Source organism: Aquarana catesbeiana, linkage group LG02, assembly GCF_042186555.1.
Source record: "Aquarana catesbeiana isolate 2022-GZ linkage group LG02, ASM4218655v1, whole genome shotgun sequence".
Classification (NCBI taxonomy): domain Eukaryota; kingdom Metazoa; phylum Chordata; class Amphibia; order Anura; family Ranidae; genus Aquarana; species Aquarana catesbeiana.
Window position 1 is genome coordinate 503,118,994 of NC_133325.1, and position 22,177 is coordinate 503,141,170.

A 22,177-nucleotide genomic window follows, 5' to 3' on the forward strand; every position below is an offset into this window, starting at 1 on the left:
AATCGCAGGGTTTCCGGCAACGCACCAGTGTGAACCAGGACTCAAATAACATTTGTCATGTCTTCGAATGTGCTGATGAAAATTTTCTTATGAATGTTCATATAAATTTTCATACAAGCATTCAATAAAAGCTCAAAAATCGAACAGAGTATGGCCAGCTATAGTGCAATCAAAACAAGTTAACATAATTGACTATCTTTTGATGTTTATGGTGTGCTTTAGAGTTCTGATATATTGTGGCTAAGTACCACAGGTACTGGGATATGAATGCATGTCCATTACTTTTACTCTGATTTTGACCAATGCAACATTTTCTTGAATGGTGGATTGTCTGCTAGGGTTATCAGTAAAAGTTAATGTGCACTGCAGTGTGAGCACCCACAGATGCTTTGTATTACTAATAAGTGACCAATGAGTTAGAGAAGGCTGGCCCAATCTTTATCCCTCTATGGTGGGTGAACGCACTCTTTCACCATCACATTGATATCTGCATACAGGTTAAAGGTTCCACCTCTCCATTCCTTTGCCGCTAAGCAGGGAAGCTTCATTCCAAACTCTTCAACCACAGCTCACACTTTACTAAGAGAGGAACTTCAGCCTAGAGATATAACCCGCTTATACCTAGCTAATGTTTAACAAATAACTAGCTCACAAACCATATATGTGTCTCCTTACTGGATTTCATTTTTATTGTCTAAGTGTCTTTTATGGTGGCAGAATGACTGGAGGTTCACTTCATTGTCATCTATAAATTTGTTCCACAGGAGAGCAAATCCTGTTTGTACTTGCTGTTTATTTGTTTATTCATATGGTTCTTTCCAAGTACCGACCATACTTGGAAGAAGAAGTCTAATGCCACAACTGGAAATATGCCTTACCCAAGTAGACGGCATCTAATAAAGTGGTTCTCAAGACAAAAGTTTTTTTTTTTTTTTGCATTCTAAGCATTAAGGTAAAAAAACTTTTGCATGCAGCTAAGCCCCCCAAATACTTACCTGAGCCCGATCTCCAGCGATGTGCACGAGAGCAGCAGCTCTCTTGGCTATCTTCCTCCTCATTGATTCAGAGACAGCAGCGGGAGCCAGTGAGAAGAGAGAGTGGGGGGCGAGTCAATGGACACACAGGGCCGGCTTGGGTGCGAGCACACACAAGCACCCCCATATCAAGCGGCATGCTATGAGGGCACTCAGCAAGGGGGAGGGGCGTCGGTGGGGTACAAGAGAAGAGGAGGATCAGGGCTGCTCTGTGCAAAACCATTACACAGAGCAGGTAAGTATGACATGTTTGTTATTTAAAAAAACCGAATAAAACATTTTTGCCCTTAGAATCACACTCATCTGAAAGGCCCAGTACGCAATTTTTGATCCAGCAGTTCAATGGTCGATGTGGTCAAAGTCTAAAACATATGTTAGGCACCCCCCTTTCAACATCCTCATAAACATAGTCCAAAAGGAAACACACCAGCCTGTCTAAGCACTCATTATTGATCTTATTACTTTTATATAATTATTGCTAGCGGCTAGGTACAGTAGCAAGCGCATAATCTTCCATTTGCAAACAGCAGCTCATTATTTATTAGTCTTTCACAGAGATTTTTAATTTTTTACATATAGCTGGAGCTGAATAGAGGTTTTTTTTTCGATATATAGCACCCATTCTGCCTTTTCAGCAAATCACATAACTCATATTACTACTTACCCAGAATGCACTACATTCTGTGAATGGAGGAGAAGCAGCTAAACAACAGCATCTCCTCTGCCTGGTGGCTGTAAAGTTAATACTGCAGAGAAGATTTTTACCAGAAGCAGCCACCCGCAAATAATGGGATTACACATATCTAATACAGTATGTTTCTGCTGCTGTATCCCCCCTTCCCCCCCAAAAAAGATATATATATATATATATATATATATATATATATACAATCACACAGCTTACTGTAGGTATATCTTTCCAGTACTGTAATTGTGTTTGAAATTACAGTAATTGATTCACCTGAAAAAAACACTTAGAGAATTTCACATTCCCTGTTTTATAAATTTGCCCCTCTCTGAATGAATACAAAGATTTCTCTGTTTGGCTGAGGAAGTGAGGAAGGAGGATGATGCCATGATTTTCCAATCAGCCAATCAGAGTAAGCATATTCATTCATTCAGACAAAGCTACCTCTGAATAGCTGAGCGCCGCTCAGCCCGACTCTGAGTGTGAGATGGGAAGTTCTTATCTAACTGACAAAACACATAGCTGTATACTGTATGCAGCTGAGGCTAAATACAGTTTAAACATCACGCCCAGTGGCAACTAGGGATGAGCTTCGTGTTCGAGTCGAACCCATGTTCGACTCGAACATCGTCTGTTCGATCAGTCGCCGAATTGCGAACGATATGGGCCGTTCGCACCAAATTTGTGTGGCGCGTCACGGCCCATAATTCACTGCGGCATCGCAGTGCATTGCTGGCTGATGATTGGCCAAGCATGCACTATGACCCGCATGCTTGGCCAATCACAGCGCCATCAGTAGAGAGAGCTGTAAATGGCCAAAGCCAGGGTGGCTTTGGCAAATTATGGCTCAGGGGGTTTAGAACACACCCCACACTATAGAAGGTCGCCTGCACGGTGGCCCTGTGTAGTGTGTTCCGGAGTGCTTAGAGAGAGAGAGAGAGACAGTGTCATTTCATTTGAGTTAGCTAGATTAGGCAGGACAGTCAGTGAGTTAGCTGCACTTACAGTGTATTGTGTATATATATGCATCCCAGGTGTATATATATACACTGTATTCAGTTTAGCTAGATTCGTTCCTGTTATCTTCCTACTGACAGGCAGGCCTGTCTTGTTACAGTATTTACAGCTACCTGAAGAAAATTGCTGGTGTTCTTTTGATCCTATTAGTACCACAGTCAGGCAGCTAGACTATTTACAGTTAGTGTAGTGCATCCTCCTCACAGTGTTCAGTTAAAGCTACAAGTTAGTTTAGTGTGACCTCTGCACAGTGTTCAGCTAAAGCTACAAGTTAGGGTAGTGCGTCCTCTGAACAGTGTTCAGCTAAAACTGCAAGTTAGTGTAGTGCAACCTCTGCACAGTGTTCAGCTAAAGCTACAAGTTAGTGTAGTGCGTCCTCTGAACAGTGTTCAGCTAAAACTACAAGTTAGTGTAGTGCGACCTCTGCACAGTGTTCAGCTAAAGCTACAAGTTAGTGTAGTGCGTCCTCCTCACAGTGTTCAGCTAAAGCTACAAGTTAGTTTAGTGTGACCTCTGCACAGTGTTCAGCTAAAGCTACAAGTTAGGGTAGTGCGTCCTCCTCACAGTGTTCAGCTAAAGCTACAAGTTAGTGTAGTGCGACCTCTGCACAGTGTTCAGCTAAAGCTACAAGTTAGGGTAGTGCGTCCTCCTCACAGTGTTCAGCTAAAGCTACAAGTTAGTGTAGTGCGACCTCTGCACAGTGTTCAGCTAAAGCTACAAGTTAGTTGTTTGCGAGCTCTGCACAGTGTTCACCTAAAGCTACCTGTAGAAGGTTGGTGGTGTTTTCCTGATCCTATCACTACCGCAGGCAGCTAAATAAGCTACAAGATAGTTTTTTGCGAGCTCTGCACAGTGTTCAGCTAAAGCTACAAGTTAGTGTAGTGTGTCCTCCTCACAGTGTTCAGCTAAAACTACAAGGTAATGTAGTGCGACCTCTGCACAGTGTTCAGCTAAAGCTACAAGTTAGTGTGGTGCGTCCTCCTCACAGTGTTCAGCTAAATCTACAAGTTAGTTTAGTGTGACCTCTGCACAGTGTTCAGCTAAAGCTACAAGTTAGGGTAGTGCGTCCTCTGAACAGTGTTCAGCTAAAACTGCAAGTTAGTGTAGTGCAACCTCTGCACAGTGTTCAGCTAAAGCTACAAGTTAGTGTAGTGCGTCCTCTGAACAGTGTTCAGCTAAAACTACAAGTTAGTGTAGTGCGACCTCTGCACAGTGTTCAGCTAAAGCTACAAGTTATTGTAGTGCGTCCTCCTCACAGTGTTCAGCTAAAGCTACAAGTTAGTTTAGTGTGACCTCTGCACAGTGTTCAGCTAAAGCTACAAGTTAGGGTAGTGCGTCCTCCTCACAGTGTTCAGCTAAAGCTACAAGTAAGTGTAGTGCGACCTCTGCACAGTGTTCAGCTAAAGCTACAAGTTAGGGTAGTGCGTCCTCCTCACAGTGTTCAGCTAAAGCTACAAGTTAGTGTAGTGCGACCTCTGCACAGTGTTCAGCTAAAGCTACAAGTTAGTGTAGTGCGTCCTCTGCACAGTGTTCAGCTAAAGCTACAAGTTAGTGTAGTGCGTCCTCTGAACAGTGTTCAGCTAAAACTACAAGTTAGTGTAGTGCGACCTCTGCACAGTGTTCAGCTAAAGCTACAAGTTAGTGTAGTGCGTCCTCCTCACAGTGTTCAGCTAAAGCTACAAGTTAGTTTAGTGTGACCTCTGCACAGTGTTCAGCTAAAGCTACAAGTTAGGGTAGTGCGTCCTCCTCACAGTGTTCAGCTAAAGCTACAAGTTAGTGTAGTGCGACCTCTGCACAGTGTTCAGCTAAAGCTACAAGTTAGGGTAGTGCGTCCTCCTCACAGTGTTCAGCTAAAGCTACAAGTTAGTGTAGTGCGACCTCTGCACAGTGTTCAGCTAAAGCTACAAGTTAGTTGTTTGCGAGCTCTGCACAGTGTTCACCTAAAGCTACCTGTAGAAGGTTGGTGGTGTTTTCCTGATCCTATCACTACCGCAGGCAGCTAAATAAGCTACAAGATAGTTTTTTGCGAGCTCTGCACAGTGTTCAGCTAAAGCTACAAGTTAGTGTAGTGTGTCCTCCTCACAGTGTTCAGCTAAAACTACAAGGTAATGTAGTGCGACCTCTGCACAGTGTTCAGCTAAAGCTACAAGTTAGTGTGGTGCGTCCTCCTCACAGTGTTCAGCTAAATCTACAAGTTAGTTTAGTGTGACCTCTGCACAGTGTTCAGCTAAAGCTACAAGTTAGGGTAGTGCGTCCTCTGAACAGTGTTCAGCTAAAACTGCAAGTTAGTGTAGTGCAACCTCTGCACAGTGTTCAGCTAAAGCTACAAGTTAGTGTAGTGCGTCCTCTGAACAGTGTTCAGCTAAAACTACAAGTTAGTGTAGTGCGACCTCTGCACAGTGTTCAGCTAAAGCTACAAGTTATTGTAGTGCGTCCTCCTCACAGTGTTCAGCTAAAGCTACAAGTTAGTTTAGTGTGACCTCTGCACAGTGTTCAGCTAAAGCTACAAGTTAGGGTAGTGCGTCCTCCTCACAGTGTTCAGCTAAAGCTACAAGTAAGTGTAGTGCGACCTCTGCACAGTGTTCAGCTAAAGCTACAAGTTAGGGTAGTGCGTCCTCCTCACAGTGTTCAGCTAAAGCTACAAGTTAGTGTAGTGCGACCTCTGCACAGTGTTCAGCTAAAGCTACAAGTTAATGTAGTGCGTCCTCCTCACAGTGTTCAGCTAAAACTACAAGTTAGTGTAGTGCGACCTCTGCACAGTGTTCAGCTAAAGCTACAAGTTAGTTTTTTGCGAGCTCTGCACAGTGTTCACCTAAAGCTACCTGTAGAAGGTTGGTGGTGTTTTCCTGATCCTATCACTACCGCAGGCAGCTAAATAAGCTACAAGTTAGTTTTTTGCGAGCTCTGCACAGTGTTCAGCTAAAGCTACAAGTTAGTGTAGTGTGTCCTCCTCACAGTGTTCAGCTAAAACTACAAGGTAATGTAGTGCGACCTCTGCACAGTGTTCAGCTAAAGCTACAAGTTAGTGTGGTGCGTCCTCCTCACAGTGTTCAGCTAAATCTACAAGTTAGTTTAGTGTGACCTCTGCACAGTGTTCAGCTAAAGCTACAAGTTAGGGTAGTGCGTCCTCCTCACAGTGTTCAGCTAAAGCTACAAGATAGTGTAGTGCGTCCTCCTCACAGTGTTCAGCTAAAACTATAAGTTAGTGTAGTGCAACCTCTGCACAGTGTTCAGCTAAAGCTACAAGTTAGTATAGTGTGTCCTCTGAACAGTGTTCAGCTAAAGCTACAAGTTAGTGTATTGCGTCCTCCTCACAGCGTTCAGCTAAAACTACAAGTTAGTTTTTTGCGAACTCTGCACAGTGTTCAGCTATAGCTACCTGTAGAAGTTTGGTGGTGTTTTCCTGATCCTATCACTACTGCAGGCAGCTAAATAAGCTACAAGTTATTTTTTTGCGAGCTCTGCACAGTGTTCACCTAAAGCTACCTGTAGAAGGTTGGTGGTGTTTTCCTGATCCTATCACTACCGCAGGCAGCTAAATAAGCTACAAGTTAGTTTTTTGTGAGCTCTGCACAGTATTCAGCTAAAGCTACAAATTAGTGTAGTGCGTCCTCCTCACAGTGTTCAGCTAAAACTACAAGTTAGTGTAGTGAGACCTCTGCACAGTGTTCAGCTAAAGCTACAAGTTAGTGTAGTGTGTCCTCCTCACAGTGTTCAGCTAAAACTACAAGTTAGTGTAGTGCGACCTCTACACAGTGTTCAGCTAAAGCTACAAGTTAGTTTAGTGTGACCTCTGCACAGTGTTCAGCTAAAGCTACAAGTTAGGGTAGTGCGTCCTCCTCACAGTGTTCAGCTAAAGCTACAAGTTAGTGTAGTGCGTCCTCCTCACAGTGTTCAGCTAAAACTACAAGTTAGTGTAGTGCGACCTCTGCACAGTGTTCAGCTAAAGCTACAAGTTAGGGTAGTGCGTCCTCCTCACAGTGTTCAGCTAAAGCTACAAGTTAGTGTAGTGCGGCCTCCTCACAGTGTTCATCTAAAACTACAAGTTAGTGTAGTGCGACCTCTGCACAGTGTTCAGCTAAAGCTACAAGTTAGTATAGTGTGTCCTCTGAACAGTGTTCAGCTAAAGCTACAAGTTAGTGTATTGCGTCCTCCTCACAGTGTTCAGCCAAAACTACAAGTTAGTTTTTTGCGAACTCTGCACAGTGTTCAGCTAAAGCTACCTGTAGAAGTTTGGTGGTGTTTTCCTGATCCTATCACTACTGCAGGCAGCTAAATAAGCTACAAGTTATTTTTTTGCGAGCTCTGCACAGTGTTCACCTAAAGCTACCTGTAGAAGGTTGGTGGTGTTTTCCTGATCCTATCACTACCGCAGGCAGCTAAATAAGCTACAAGTTAGTTTTTTGTGAGCTCTGCACAGTGTTCAGCTAAAGCTACAAGTTAGTGTAGTGTGTCCTCCTCACAGTGTTCAGCTAAAACTACAAGTTAGTGTAGTGAGACCTCTGCACAGTGTTCAGCTAAAGGTACAAGTTAGTGTAGTGTGTCCTCCTCACAGTGTTCAGCTAAAACTACAAGCTAGTGTAGTGCGACCTCTACACAGTGTTCAGCTAAAGCTACAAGTTAGTTTAGTGTGACCTCTGCACAGTGTTCAGCTAAAGCTACAAGTTAGGGTAGTGCATCCTCCTCACAGTGTTCAGCTAAAGCTACAAGTTAGTGTAGTGCGTCCTCCTCACAGTGTTCAGCTAAAACTACAAGTTAGTGTAGTGCGACCTCTGCACAGTGTTCAGCTAAAGCTACAAGTTAGGGTAGTGCGTCCTCCTCACAGTGTTCAGCTAAAGCTACAAGTTAGTGTAGTGCGGCCCCCTCACAGTGTTCATCTAAAACTACAAGTTAGTGTAGTGCGACCTCTGCACAGTGTTCAGCTAAAGCTACAAGTTAGTGTAGTGCGACCTCTGCACAGTGTTCAGCTAAAGCTACAAGTTAGTGTAGTACGTCCTCCTCACAGTGTTCAGCTAAAACTACAAGTTAGTTTTTTGCAAGCTCTGCACAGTGTTCAGCTAACGCTACCTGTAGAAGGTTGGTGGTGTTTTCCTGATCCTATCACTACCGCAGGCAGCTAAATAAGCTACAAGTTATTTTTTTGCAAGCTCTGCACAGTGTTCACCTAAAGCTACCTGTAGAAGGTTGGTGGTGTTTTCCTGATCCTATCACTACCACAGGCAGCTAAATAAGCTACAAGTTAGTTTTTTGCGAGCTCTGCACAGTGTTCAGCTAAATCTACAAGTTAGTGTAGTGCTTCCTCCTCACAGTGTTCAGCTAAAACTACAAGTTAGTGTAGTGAGACCTCTGCACAGTGTTCAGCTAAAGCTACAAGTTAGTGTAGTGCGTCCTCCTCACAGTGTTCAGCTAAAACTACAAGTTAGTGTAGTGCGTCCTCCTCACAGTGTTCAGCTAAAGCTACAAGTTAGTGTAGTGCGTCCTCCTCACAGTGTTCAGCAAAAACTACAAGTTAGTTTTTTGCGAGCTCTGCACAGTGTTCAGCTAAAGCTACCTGTAGAAGGTTGGTAGTGTTTTCCTGATCCTATCACTACCGCAGGCAGCTAAATAAGCTACAAGTTAGTTTTTTGCGAGCTCTGCACAGTGTTCAGCTAAAGCTACCTGTTGAAGGTTGGTGGTGTTCTCATACTACAGGCAGGCAGTTGATTTTGCTAGCTGCAGTATCAGTATATATATATATATATATATATATATATATATATATATATCCCAGCTTAGTGCAGCTACAGGACATTAGTATGTCTGGAAGGCCAACAAGGAGAGGCAGACAGTCACAAGCCAATAAAAGAGGGCAAGCAGGCTCTGTGTCTAGAGGCAACAGTGCTGGTCGTGGAGACGGTGCATCCTCATCAGCACGTGGCCGCGGGACACGCTTGGCCTTTTTTTCGGCAGCTGGCCGTGTTGAGCCGCAACATGCGGAAGACTTGGTCGAGTGGATGACCAAGCCGTCCTCATCCTCCCTCACCCATGCTCAGGGTACTTTGTCTGGCAAAGCAGCTGCCAACGCGACCTCTTTCCTCAGCTCAATGGCATCAGTGACTCCTTCCCTAGCCCCGCCATGTCCTCCTGAGGAGTCCCTCAAACTGTTTGACCACAGTGTTGGGTATATGCTCCAGGAGGATGCCCAGCATTTAGAAGGCTCTGATGATGATACTGAGCTAGATGAAGGCAGTAACGTAAGCACGGACAGAGGGGATGCCCAAGAAGGACAGAAATCTGGCAGTCATGCTCCCCCCTGCTGCAGCATACTGCCAGGTTTGCTCCAGTGATGAGGAGGGAGGGGATGATGAGGTCAGTGACTCAACGTGGGTGCCTGATAGGAGAGAGGAGGAGGAGGAGGCACATCACCAACGAGGCAGGATGCCCTCCAGGGGCCAGCCTAAGGGCAGCACACTGACTGCATCACACCCCAAAGCTCCGCATGTGCAGGGCGCTGCTGTCTCTGCGCGTTATTCAAAAAGTTCTTTGGTGTGGGCCTTTTTTGAGACGAGTGCATCAGATCGCACCGCTGCTATTTGCATAATATGTCTGCAGCGTATCTCGCGTGGCCAAAACATCTCCCGCTTGGGCACCACATGCTTGACCAGACATATGTTGACCTGCCATGCAGTTCGTTGGCTAGCGTATCTAAAAGACCCACACCAAAGAACAAAGAGGACCTCTCCTTGCTCCTCATCAGCTGAGATCTCCAACCCCACTATACCTTCAGTCCTCTCTGAGACCTGCACTGAGAGGAATGAAGGTGTAGAATTAGGTGTGTCACAGCCAAGTACTTGTGGGCAATCTGCTTTCGGTACACCGACGTCAGATTGTACCAGGCAAATTTCCCTGCCCCAGCTGCTGCACCGCCGAAAGAAGTTCGCTCCCAGCTATCCACATGCCCAGCGGTTGAATGCTAGCTTGGCAAAATTGCTAGCACTTCAACTGCTGCCTTTTCAGTTGGTAGACTCCACCCCCTTCCGTGAGTTTGTGGAATGTGCGGTTCCTCAGTGGCAGGTACCCAAACACCACTTTTTCTCACGGAAGGCGATTCCGGCTCTCTACCGGCATGTGGAAGGCAATGTCCATGCCTCGCTGGACAGGGCGGTCAGCGGTAAGGTGCATATTACCGCTGACTCATGGTCCAGCAGGCATGGACAGGGACGTTACCTAAGTTTCACCGCACATTGGGTGACTCTGCTGGCAGCTGGGAAGGATGCAGGACAAGGTGCAGTAGTGTTGGAGGTTGTTCCGCCACCACGCCTCCAAAATGCCACTACTAATGATTGTGACACACCTCTCTCCTCCACCCCCTCCTCTTCTTCTTCCTCCATGGCATCTTCTTGTGCTTTGTCCTCGGAACCAGCGATGCTCCGTAGCCGTTCAAGGGGCTACGCAAGTATGCAGGCCAAAAGATGCCATGCGGTGCTTGAGCTGGTGTGCTTGGGGGACAGGAGCCACACTGGGGCAGAGGTTCTGTCAGCTCTGCAGGGGCATGTTCAGAGGTGGTTGACGCCACGCCAACTTAAGGCAGGAATGGTGGTTTGCGACAATGGCACCAACCTCCTCTCTGCCCTCCGACAGGGACAAATGACCCATGTGCCCTGTGGCTCACGTCCTTAACTTGGTGGTGCAGTGGTTCTTGGGCAGGTACCCGGGCTTACAGGATGTCCTGAGGCAGGCCAGGAAAGTCTGTGTGCATTTCCGCCGGTCATATAATGCCAGTGTTCGGCTGGCAGACCTCCAAAAGGAGTTTAACCTGCCCAAGAACCGCCTAATCTGTGACATGCCCACCAGGTGGAACTCAAGGGTGGCCATGCTGCAGCGGCTGCACACGCAGCAGAGAGCCATCAATGAGTACTTGTGCGACTATGGCACCAGGACAGGGTCAGGGGAGCTTGTTTTTTTTCCCCACGCCAGTGGGCTATGATCAGGGATGCATGCACTGTCCTGTCACCATTTGAGGAGGCCACGAGGATGGTGAGCAGTGACAGTGCATGCATCAGTGACACTGTCCACCTGTTGGAGCACACGCTGCGTGGATTAATGGACAGGGCACTTGAGGCAGAACAGAGGCAGGAAGAGGAGGACTTCCTTAGCTCTCAAGGCCCCCTTTATCCAGACAGTGTTCCTGCGTGCCTGCCGATCACACAGGAAGAGGACGAGGAGGAGGAGGATTGTGTCAGTATGGAGGTGGAGCCTGGCACTCAGCATCAGCAGCAGTCTTTAAGGGATTAGTCCCAAGAAACACATGGACTTGTACGTGGCTGGGAGGAGGTGGCTGCGGACCATGTCGTCCTTAGTGACCCAGAGGACTCCGGACCGAATGCCTCAGCAAACCTTCGCTGCATGGCCTCCCTGATTCTGCAAAGCCTGCGTAAGGATCCTCGTATTCGTGGTATCAAGGAGAAGGACCAATACTGGCTGGCAACCCTCCTTGATCCACATTACAAGAGTAAGGTTGCGGACCTTATCTTGCCATCGCAGAGGAGGAAACATCTTCGGGAGGCCTCGCAGAAAGGTCTGTGCAACGCGTTCCCAGAGACTGGGAGGTTACAAACTCCTGTTTCTGGACAACGTGTTGCTGAGGCTTTGGTCAGTCAAAGAAGGAGCAGTGGAGAAGGTGGCCGTCTGACCGATGCGTTCAGACAATTTTTTAGTCCGCAGCCCCAAGGTATGATCGGTTCCAGCAACCATCGCCAGCGTCTGTTTTACATGGTGCAGGAATACCTAGGGGCAAAATCTGACTTGGACACCTTTCCCACCGAAAATCCTCTGGGTTACTGGGTCTTGAGGATGGATCACTGGCCAGAGCTTGCACAGTATGCAATTGAGCTACTGGCCTGTCCTACGTCCAGCGTTCTTTTGGAACGCACATTCAGTGCTGCTGGAGGCTTTGTAGCCGATCACAGGGTGCGTCTGTCCACCGACTCGGTCGATCGACTGACCTTCATAAAAATGAATCAGTCTTGGATCACCACCAGCTACCAAGCACCTGATGCTGATGTAACCGAATATTTTTTTTTTAAATCTCAGATCCCTTCAAAGACTGCCTATGCTGATGCTGAGTGACTATCCTGAGTAATTATCCTCTTCCTCCTCAATGATCACGCTGATAGCTTGTAAGAACATTTTTGGTTCTGGGCGCCGCCACCAGTGCCTAAGGCCCAATTTTTCAGCCCCTGTTTAACAGGGGCGTGTAATTACAATTTTTGATGCAATACTTTGCAGCAGGGCTCGTTCCTGCGTTCCAACTAGAGTATCTGTGAGGGGTTGCAGTGTTTGTGGCACCAGCACCAATGCCTAATGCCCAATTTTTCAGCCCCTGTTCAACAGGGGCATGTAATTACAATTATTGATCTAATATTTCACAGCAGGGCCCGTTTCTGCACCCACCAAGAGCGATTGAGGACTTACAGTGTTGTGGCACCAGCACCACCACCACCACCAAAGGCCCAATTTTTCTGCCCCTGTTGAGCATGTAATTACAATTCTTGATCTAATATTTCACAGCAGGGCCCTGTGAGGGCTTACAGTGTTGTAGCCACAACAACACCTAAGGCCCAAATTTCTGCTGAGTATATAGGGCAGGCCCCTACTTTCAAACATCCAACTTACAAACGACTCCTACTTGCAAACAGAAGGAGACAACAGGAAGTGAGATGAAATCTACCCCTAGGAAGGGAAATTCTCTCCTGTAAGAGTTAATATGGGAAAAACATTTCTCCTTTCCACTGATGCTTTATCACCAATCCTTGTTTCACAAAAAAACCCACATTTTCAAAAAAACATTTGTCATTGAGACAAAAAGTGAGGTGAAATCTTCTGAAGAGGAGCACAGGCAGCAAAACAAATGTCACAGGGGTGATAACCCTTCCCTATGTTTTCCAAAAAGCTTAAAATAGATTTTTTGGCTGGAGCTAAACACGTTAAAAATGTACCAGTTCAAAATTACAAACAGATTCTACTTAACAACAAACCTACAGTCCCTATCTTGTTTGCACTGCCTGTATACTGCTGTTCAGAGTAAAGAGCCTGTATACTGCTGTTTCCTTTTTTAATTTGGGTGCGCGGTTCCCCTTAATATCCATACAAGACCCAAAGGGCCTGGTAATGGACTGGGGGGTACCCATGCCGTTTGTCTCACTGATTTTCATCCATATTGTAATATTTCATTACATTAAAGCTGCAAGCAGTTTTAAATGACTTTTTTTCCTTTAAAAATGACATTTTGTGCAGGGACTGTTCTAAGCACCGGAAACACACGGCACTTTACAGGCATACTATAGACACCCCCCAGGTACAATATTTAAAGGAATATTTCACTTTTTATTTTTCTACTTTAAGCATCATTAAAATCACTGCTCCTGAAAAAAACGGCCGTTTTTTTTGCATTGATACATATCCCCTGGGGCAGGACCCGGGTCCCCAAACACTTTTTAGGACAATACCATGCAAATTAGCCTTTAAAATGAGCACTTTTGATTTCGAACGTTCGAGTCCCATAGACGTCAATGGGGTTCTAACGTTCGTGCAAATTTTCGGTCTGTTCGCAGGTTCTGGTGCGAACCGAACTGGGGCGGTGTTCGTCTCATCCGTAGTGACAACACTTGTTGGGGCTGGTTCACCTTCTATGAGGAGGTGAGCTGCCATCTAGATAAAGGAAGACCCGTAGACGTGGTATATCTGGATTTTGTAAAAGCATTTGACACAGTTTCCTATAAACGTTTACTGTACAAAGTAAGGTACGTTGGCATGGACCATAGGGTGAGTACATGGATTGAAAACTGGCTACAAGGGCCAGTTTAGAGGGTGATGATAAATGGGGAGTACTCAGAATGGCCAGGGGTGGGAAGTGGGGTCTCCCAGGGTTCTGTGCTGGGACCAATCCTATATAATTTGTTCATAAACGACCTGCAGGATGGGATAAACAGTTCAATCCCTGTATTTGTGGATGATACTAAGCTACGCAGGGCAATAACTTCACCGCAGGATGTGGAAACCTTGCAGTAAGATCTGATCAAATTAATAGGGTGGGCAACTACATGGCAAATGAGGTTTAATGTGGAAAAATTTAAAATAATGCATTTGGGTGGCAAAAATATGAATGCAATCTACTCACTGGGGGGAGAACCTCTGGGGGAATCAAGGATGGAAAAGGACCTGGGGGTCCAATAGATGACAGGCTCAGCAATAGCATGCAATGCCAAGCTGCTGCTAACAAAGCAAACAGAATATTGGCATGCATTAAAAAAGGGATGAACTCCAGAGATAAAACGATAATTCTCTTGCTCTACAAGACTCTGGTCCGGCCGCACCTGGAGTATGCTGTCCAGTTCTGGGCACCAGTCCTCAGGAAGGATGTGCTGGAAATGGAGCAAGTACAGAGAAGGGCAGCAAAGTTAATAAAGGGACTGGAGGGTATTAGTTATGAAGAAAGGTTACGACGAGCACTGAACTTATTCTCTCTGGAGAAGAGACGCTTGAGAGGGGATATGATTTCAATTTACAAATACCGTACTGGTGACCCCACAATGGGGATAAAACTTTTCTGCGGAAGGAGGTTTAAAAATGAAACGTGGCCACTCATTAAAATGAGAACAAATTAGATTTAACCTTAAACTGCGTAGAGGGTTCTCTAGTGTAAGAGAGGCAAGGATGTGGAATTCCCTTCCACAGGCAGTGGTTTCAGCGGGGAGCATCGATGGTTTAAAAAAACTATTAGATAAGCACCTGAACGACCACAACATACAGGGATATACAATGTAATACTGACATATAATCACACACATAGGTTGGACGTGATGGACTTGTGTCTTTTTTCAACCTCACCTACTATGTAACTATGTAACACCAGAATGTGGTGTGGGAAATGCACGTTCCATGCACATTTCCCGCACTACATACAAATCGCACTGCCTTGTGGGCACCAGATTTGGTGTAGCGCGTTTTTCAAAATAAGTACCTGCACTACTTTTTGTGCAATCTGGTGGGATTTCAGCCTCCTTAAATTGCACTGCAGGGGAACGCACAGGAATTGCAGAGGAACGCGTACCACATTCCTGTACGATTCTGGTGTTGACCGGCCCTTAGTGTAGAAGGTGCCAGTTTGGCCCAAACTTACTAGTTAAAGAGATAATAAACCTGGAGATAAGCTTTAAGGCATATTCAGGTTCTGTCACTGAAACCATATATAATGTTTAGCATGTTGCTTTGTCTCTGCCTTTTAATTGTGCCCATGTGTTATCACCCTATACTTTTCCCGTGGGGATTCCAACTGGCTGTGACCACTAGGGTTGCCACTAGGGATGAGCTTTATGTTGGGGTCGAACATGAGTTCGACTCGAACATTGGCTGTTCGCCCGTTCTACGAAAAACGAACATTATGGGCCGTTCGCGCCAAACTTGAGCACTGCATAATGCCCCATAATGCACTGCGGGAGCGCAGTGGATAGATGTATGATGAATGGCCAAAGCATGCAGGTCATGGTGCATGCTTTGGCCATTCATCAATCCCAGCGCCCTCAGCTAAGAGAGCCATAATTGGCCAAAGGCAGGGTGCCATTGGCCAATCATGGCTCAGGGGGACTAAGTCCACGCCCCACACTATATAAGGCTGCCTGCACGTCGGTCCCGTGTAGTGTGTTGTTGGCGTGGACGGAGAGAGAGTGTCATTTAGATTGATCAGGCAGGCAGGTTATTCAGTTAGCTGCAGTGTATTTAATATATATATATATATATATATATATATATATATATATATATATTGCACAGACATGTTCTGGTGTTGCTATCAGCAGGAAATCCACCCTGACATATGCCATGCAGCTAATGGTGGAGTACATCATGCATGTTGACAGGAGTGGCTGCAAAGATGTTTCAGCAGATCAGCAGCCCTGAGATGCAAAAAGGAAAAAAAAAATTTTTTTCTTAAAAAAAAATACAAAATTGTTTATGATACATGGGGCTTTTTTAGGCCCGGTTCACGCTGATGCGCGTTCATGACGAATGTGATGCGTCAAAAACACTTTAAATTCGCATGTCATCCCTAAAATCATTGTTTTCAATGATGGTCGTTCACATACATGCGTTGCGATTCCTCTACGAATGCGATGCGATTAAAAAAAGGGTCTTGTGCGAGTTTACTGCGTTGCGTTGCGAATTTAGTCTCCATAGACATCAATGTAAATAGTACTTGAATGGCATTGAGGGTTCACATATGTGCGAATTCCACCACACTACTCTCCACAAAAACCAGGAAGTACACAGGAAGTTAACACCTTTTTTTTTTTTTTTACATTATGATTCCATTGGCTAGAATATCAATTGCAGCTATGTCCAACTCCTGAAATACACGGTAAATTTGCGGTAAATTCGCACCTCACAAAGGGCAAAAAACGGAACAAAATCACAGCGCATCAGTGTGAACCGGGCCTTAAACAATATATCATCAAGTTATGGTTTATATTTACTTTAAAGTCACAGTCATTTATAAACTTTGGGAAAATTGCCTACAGTTTCTCATTAGCCATCCAAAACAGAAGTTATATAGATCCAAAAAAGTTATGAAATACTTACATGGTTCGAACACTGGTTTCCCAGGATAGAAGTAAACGGCAACAAGTATCCCAGTCAGTGCTACCAGTGCTTTATTGAAGAGAGCCATGAGGAAAAGGAGACTAGATGAAATGTGCTTACAACTGCTACTGTCACTGATCAGAGCTGCCTCTACAGGGCTGAGCTTCTGTGAAACATTTCACACACAGCAGAATTGGTCTTTTTACATATCAGAAAGTTCAAGGCTGCTCTTTTATAGTAGAAGTGTTTAACTTTAACCACTTCAATACCAGGGACTCTCACGCCCTTCCTGCCCAGTCCAATTTTCAGCTTTCAGCACTGTCACATTTTGAATGACAATTAGTCATGCAACACTGTACCTAAAAAAAATTTTTTATCCCCACAAATAGAGCTTTCTTTTGGTTGGTATTTGATTACGTTTTGAGTATGTTTTCTCCTTCACTGATGAGGCAGTACTGATTGGTACTGATGGTATGGCACTGATGATGAGGCACTTATATGCAACACTGATGGGTACTGATAGGCGGCACTGATAAGCAGTACTGATGGGCACTGATAGGTGGCACTGATCAGAAGGCACTGACAGGCAATCACTGATGGGTACAGAGTGCCATCCTAATGGACACCGATTGGCACAGATTGGCATCCCTGGTGGGCTCACCTGGTGGTCTCCAGTGGGCATCCCTGGTGGGCATCCTCGATGGGTCTGCACTGATTATCAATACGTTGATTATCAGCGCGAACCCCCCCGTTAGGAGAGCAGCCGATCGGCTCTCCTCTACTCACGTCTGTCAGTGCGAGGGGAGGAAAAGCCGATAAACAGCTTTTCCTGTTTACACTGTGATCAGCTGTGATTGGTCAGAGGCTCTTTACCTCGATCGGAGATGCGGTGTGTCAGACTCACACACCACCAATCGCTGCGCTGTGTGCACCTGCGGGCGCGCGCTAGCGGCTTATCTTGCTGGACGTCTTATGATGATATGACGTCCAGTCAGGATAATACAACCACTTTCCGGCCTTCATTTTGCTATATAAGGTGGTTTCATCTGGTGATCCGGGCAGTAAGTCTGTTATTTTTCAAAAGAACAAGCTCTCTTCCAGATGTATCAGTTTACATGGATGAGACAAACCATTTAAAAGAGAAGTATGGGTTATAGTTTTTTTTTTTAAAGCATACTCACCTAGGTGGATGCAGCATCTGTCCCCTTCTGACTCTAAGGCTGAGAACACAGTGATCAAACACCGCTAATCACTCAGTTCTTAGTGCTCCGTAGGCAATGAGCCAGTGATTGTCAGTCACTGCTCTCTGCTCTGCCCCCCCCCCCCCCGCTCACTGAAGCATTGGGCTGTGGAGGGGGCAGGAGCGGCTGGCCCAGACTCTTTGAGGCTCTCTGAGAAGATGAGCCTGCTGTCAGTCCAGGCTCCTGGATGGGTCCTGATCATATGGTCACAATCTTTCACCAGGCTGGACCAGCTCTGTGGAGTCATCCGACAGCGGGCTTCCGGCTGAAAAGGGGTTACAGGAGTGCAGAACGAACTGCACTCCTGTAATCCACAGGAGAAGTACAGCCAAACGAGTTGTACTTCTCCTTTAACACTGAGAGGGGTGCTTACAATGATTAACTTTTATTTAGTCATGTAAAACCTTTATCTCAAAAGAAAAAAAAAACAGTTTGCTGTAACTGCTTATAAAGTGTTAGCTGGAGTTTAGCTTCAAATTGTTTTCAAATCTGATCTAACACTTCCCACCCCCAGAATGACAAAGCTGCTGTCTGCTGTGGCCCCTGTTCTCCTTAATCCAGAGGTGTGTTACTGGCTAGGTCAGTAGGTAAAAATAGGGGGGGGGGGACGAATGCACATCTAATGATTGATAACTTGCAATAATATTAGAGTTTTGGTTTTGTGTTTAAGGCTGGGTTCACACTATTGGGAATTGAGGACTTTTCCTCAATAACCAGTCTAGAAGTGTTGTTTTTGTTGTTTTTATTTTTGAGAGAACTTGGACAGGGTTGAGGGAATTGAGTGGAGAACTCCAAAAACAGAAACTATGTACAGGTTGAGGAGAGAGAAGCTGAAGCAGAAGTCCTTGCATATAGCAAACTGGACTTGCCTTGGTAGTGGAAACATTTAAATGTAGAACTGAAGTAGAAGTCATTGCATATAGCAAACGGGGGACCAGTGGCAGCCCATCCACAGGGGGCACCCGGGTGCCCCCCAGGCAGTCACAAAAAAAATTAAACTTTTTTTTAACCACTTCAATACCAGGCACTTATACACCTTCCTGCCCAAGCCAATTTACACCTTTCAGCACTGTCACAATTTGAATGACAGTTGGGCGGTCATGCTACACTGTACCCAAACAATTTTTTTTATCATTTTGTTCCCACAAATAGAGCTTTCTTTTGGTGGTATTTAAGCACCTCTGCGATTTTAATTTTTTGAGCAACAAATTAAAAAAGACCGGAAATTAAAAAAAAAAAAAAGTTTTTCTTTGTTTCTGTTAAATTTTTTTGTAAATAAGTATGTTTTCTTCTTCAATGACGAGCACTGATATGGCTGCACTGACGGGCACTGATAAGGTAGCACTGATGGGCACCGATGAGGTGGCACTGATGATGGGCACTGATAGGCGGCACTGATGGGCACTGATAGGTGGCACTGATGGGCACTGATAGGTGGCACTGATGGGCACTCATAGGTGGCACTGATAGGTACTCATAGGCGGCACTCATGGGCACTCGTAGGCTGCACTCATGGTACTTATGGGTGGCACTGATGGGTACTGATGGGCACTGATAGGTGGCACTGATGACACTGATGAGTGGCATTGCTGGGCATCACTGAATTTTTTTGTTTTCATAATGCTGCCAGTCAGTGCCCATTTGTGGGCACTGATTGCCATTGATTGGGCATATGTTGGCACATGTGGATGGCCATGGAGGATGTACCTGGCCATCCACATGTTATGTGCGGCCCTGGCGGCTTCCCTGGTGGTCTGAAGTGGGCATCCGAGGGGGGCTGGGCTGATAAACAATCAGCACAGACCCCCCCTGTCAGGAGAGCCGCCGATCGGCTCTCCTCTACTCGCGTCTGTTAGACGCCAGTGAGGAAAAGCCGATCAACGGCTCTTCCTGTTTACATCGTGATCAGCCATGATTGGACATGGCTGATCACATGGTAAAGAGCCTCCGCCAGAGGATCTTTACCGAGAACGGTGTAGCGGTGTGTCAGACTGACACACCGCACCACCGATTGCCTCGATGCGCGCCCCCACGGGCGCACGGCATCTGTTATCCTGCAGGGCGTCATGTGACGCCCAGTCAGGTTAACTGATTCACCGCCCGGCCGTCATTCTGCTATAGGCTGGGCGGGAAGTACATGGCCCTTTAAAAAGTCCTTAAGTGTACTGTGTTTGGGCACTGGACACAGTGCACTATGGGAAGTGCCACGTCAATGCAATCACGAGATTGCAGACGCGGCGCTTCATTCGTGGGGTTTGGAGCTGCTTTGCAGCGTGATCCATTGCGCCAAGCAGCATCTTCTTTGTTCTCAGCGTGAGAACAAAGTCACTTCCGGCTCCCGGCGCGCTACAAAAAGATGGCCGCCGCCTAATCCCCTTGTGTTTAGTGGAGAGGGGAGGCCCCTCCCCTCTCCACTGAACTAATGGAGAAAGACAGGAAGTAGCTGAAGGGGAGAGAGAGAGACAGACGCAATATGAAGGAGGACAGCGCTGGGGACACACATGTAAGGAGGACAGCGCTGGGGGCACACATGTAAGGAAGACAGCGCTGGGGACATACATGTAAGGAGGACAGCGCTGGGGACACACACGTAAGGAGAAAAACAAGATATTTGGGGGGCACACCCTAAAAGATGCATTAAAGATGGTGCAGCCATAAGACCATACAACAGAACAAAATATTACAGCGCACACATGCAAAATGACATTTACCTCCTGCAAGGCTTATTTAAAACACCTAAGCAGGATCTCCCAATCTATGGATAGTGTAGGACCCACTAATCATGGGGTACTTTGTCGCAGTAAGTGGGCTTAAGCACCATATAGCAATATGGTGTGACCAAATCCCCATATTTTTTGATAATGCTTTTTGAAAATATCTAGGTGTTTTAAATAAGCCTTGGGTGGAGACCTCAAGTTCTCCCATATAGAGGAGTGTATTGCTCCCATGGTTCAGAGAAGCGGGATCTCCCAGTCTATGGATAGTGTAGGACCCACTAATCATGGGCTCCGCTGCTGGGGATACAGATGTAAGGAGGGGCTCCGCTGGGGACACAGATGTAAGGAGGGGCTCCACTGGGGACACAGATGTAAGTAGGGTCTACACTGGGGACACAGATGTAAGGAGGGGCTCCACTGGGGACACAGATCTAAGGAGGGGCTCCGCTGGGGACACAGATGTAAGGAGGGGCTCCGCTGGGGACACAGATGTAAGGAGGGGCTCCGCTGGGGACACAGATGTAAGGAGGGGCTCCGCTGGGGACACAGATGTAAGGGAGGGGCTCCGCTGGGGACACAGATGTAAGGAGGGGCTCCTCTGGGGACACAGATGTAAGGAGGGGCTCCTCTGGGGACACAGATGTAAGGAGGGGCTCCTCTGGGGACACAGATGTAAGGAGGAACTCTGATGATGGGGACACAGATGTAAGGAGGGGCTCCACTGGGAACACAGATGTAAGGAGGGGCTCCGCTGGGGACGCAGATGTAAGGAGGAACTCCGCTGTTGGGGGCACAGATGTAAAGAGGGACTCCACTGGGGTTCCGCTGTGGACACAGATGTAAGGAGGGGCTCCGCTGATGACACTGATGTAAGGAGGGACTCTGCTGATGGGGACACTGATGTAAGGAAGGGTTCCGGTGGGGACACAGATGTAAGGAGGAACTCCACTGACGGGGGCACAGATGTAAGGGGGGCTCCGCTGGGGACACTGATGTAAGGAGGGACTCTACTGGGGACACAGATGTAAGGAGGGACTCCGCTGGGAACACGGATGCAAGGAGGGACTCCGCTGATGGGGACACAGATGCAAGGAGGGACTCCACTGGGGACACTGATGTAAGGAGGGACTCTGCTGGGGGCACCTGATGTAAGGAGGGACTCTGCTGGGGGCACTTGATGTAAGGAGGGACTCTGCTGGGTGCACCTGATGTAAGGAGGGACTCTGCTGGGGGCACCTGATGTAAGGAGGGACTCTGCTGTTGGCACCTGATGTAAGGACGGATTCCACTGGGGGTACCTGATGTAAGGACGGATTCCGCTGAGGGCACCTGATGTAAGGATGGACTCTGCTGGGGGCACCTGATGTAAGGAGGGACTCTGCTGTTGGCACCTGATGTAAGGAGAGACTCCGCTGGAGGCACCTGATGTAAGGACGGATTCCAATGGGGGTACCTGATGTAAGGATGGATTCCGCTGAGGGCACCTGATGTAAGGACGGACTCCGCTGGGGGCACCTGATGTAAGATGCACTACACTGGGGGCACCTGATGTAAGGACGGACTCCGCTGGGGACACCCTATGTAAGGACGGACTCCGCTGGGGACACCTGATGGCATCTGGTGGCAGGCGACGTGGCAGGTGACACACTTAAGGCTCCTACTGATTCTGCATTATGGTGAGTTGAATGATTTCATTTTATATTACAATGTAATAATAGAAATAATGCACTTCAATCATCCTGACACCATAACAACCATGGTGCCGGGCTGATTGAAGTGCTAGATGTTTGGAGTATCTTTATCTGCTGATTGTTAAACTTTATGGAATACACATATTTCTATTGCGGTGTAGGATCTGGGCCTGCT

General features: G+C 46.7%; 1 protein-coding gene across 1 annotated transcript in view; it reads right to left on the reverse strand.

Annotated features, from left to right (window-relative positions):
- HSD11B1 (hydroxysteroid 11-beta dehydrogenase 1) overlaps positions 1 to 16,566 on the reverse strand; it is a 96,106-nt gene extending 79,540 nt beyond the window's left edge. Inside the window, exon 1 of the mRNA XM_073615761.1 lies at positions 16,354 to 16,566. Coding sequence (XP_073471862.1) covers positions 16,354 to 16,441 — 88 coding nt within the window. The 5' untranslated portion in view covers positions 16,442 to 16,566. The remainder of the gene's footprint in view (positions 1 to 16,353) is intronic.
- Positions 16,567 to 22,177: the final 5,611 nt, after the last annotated feature.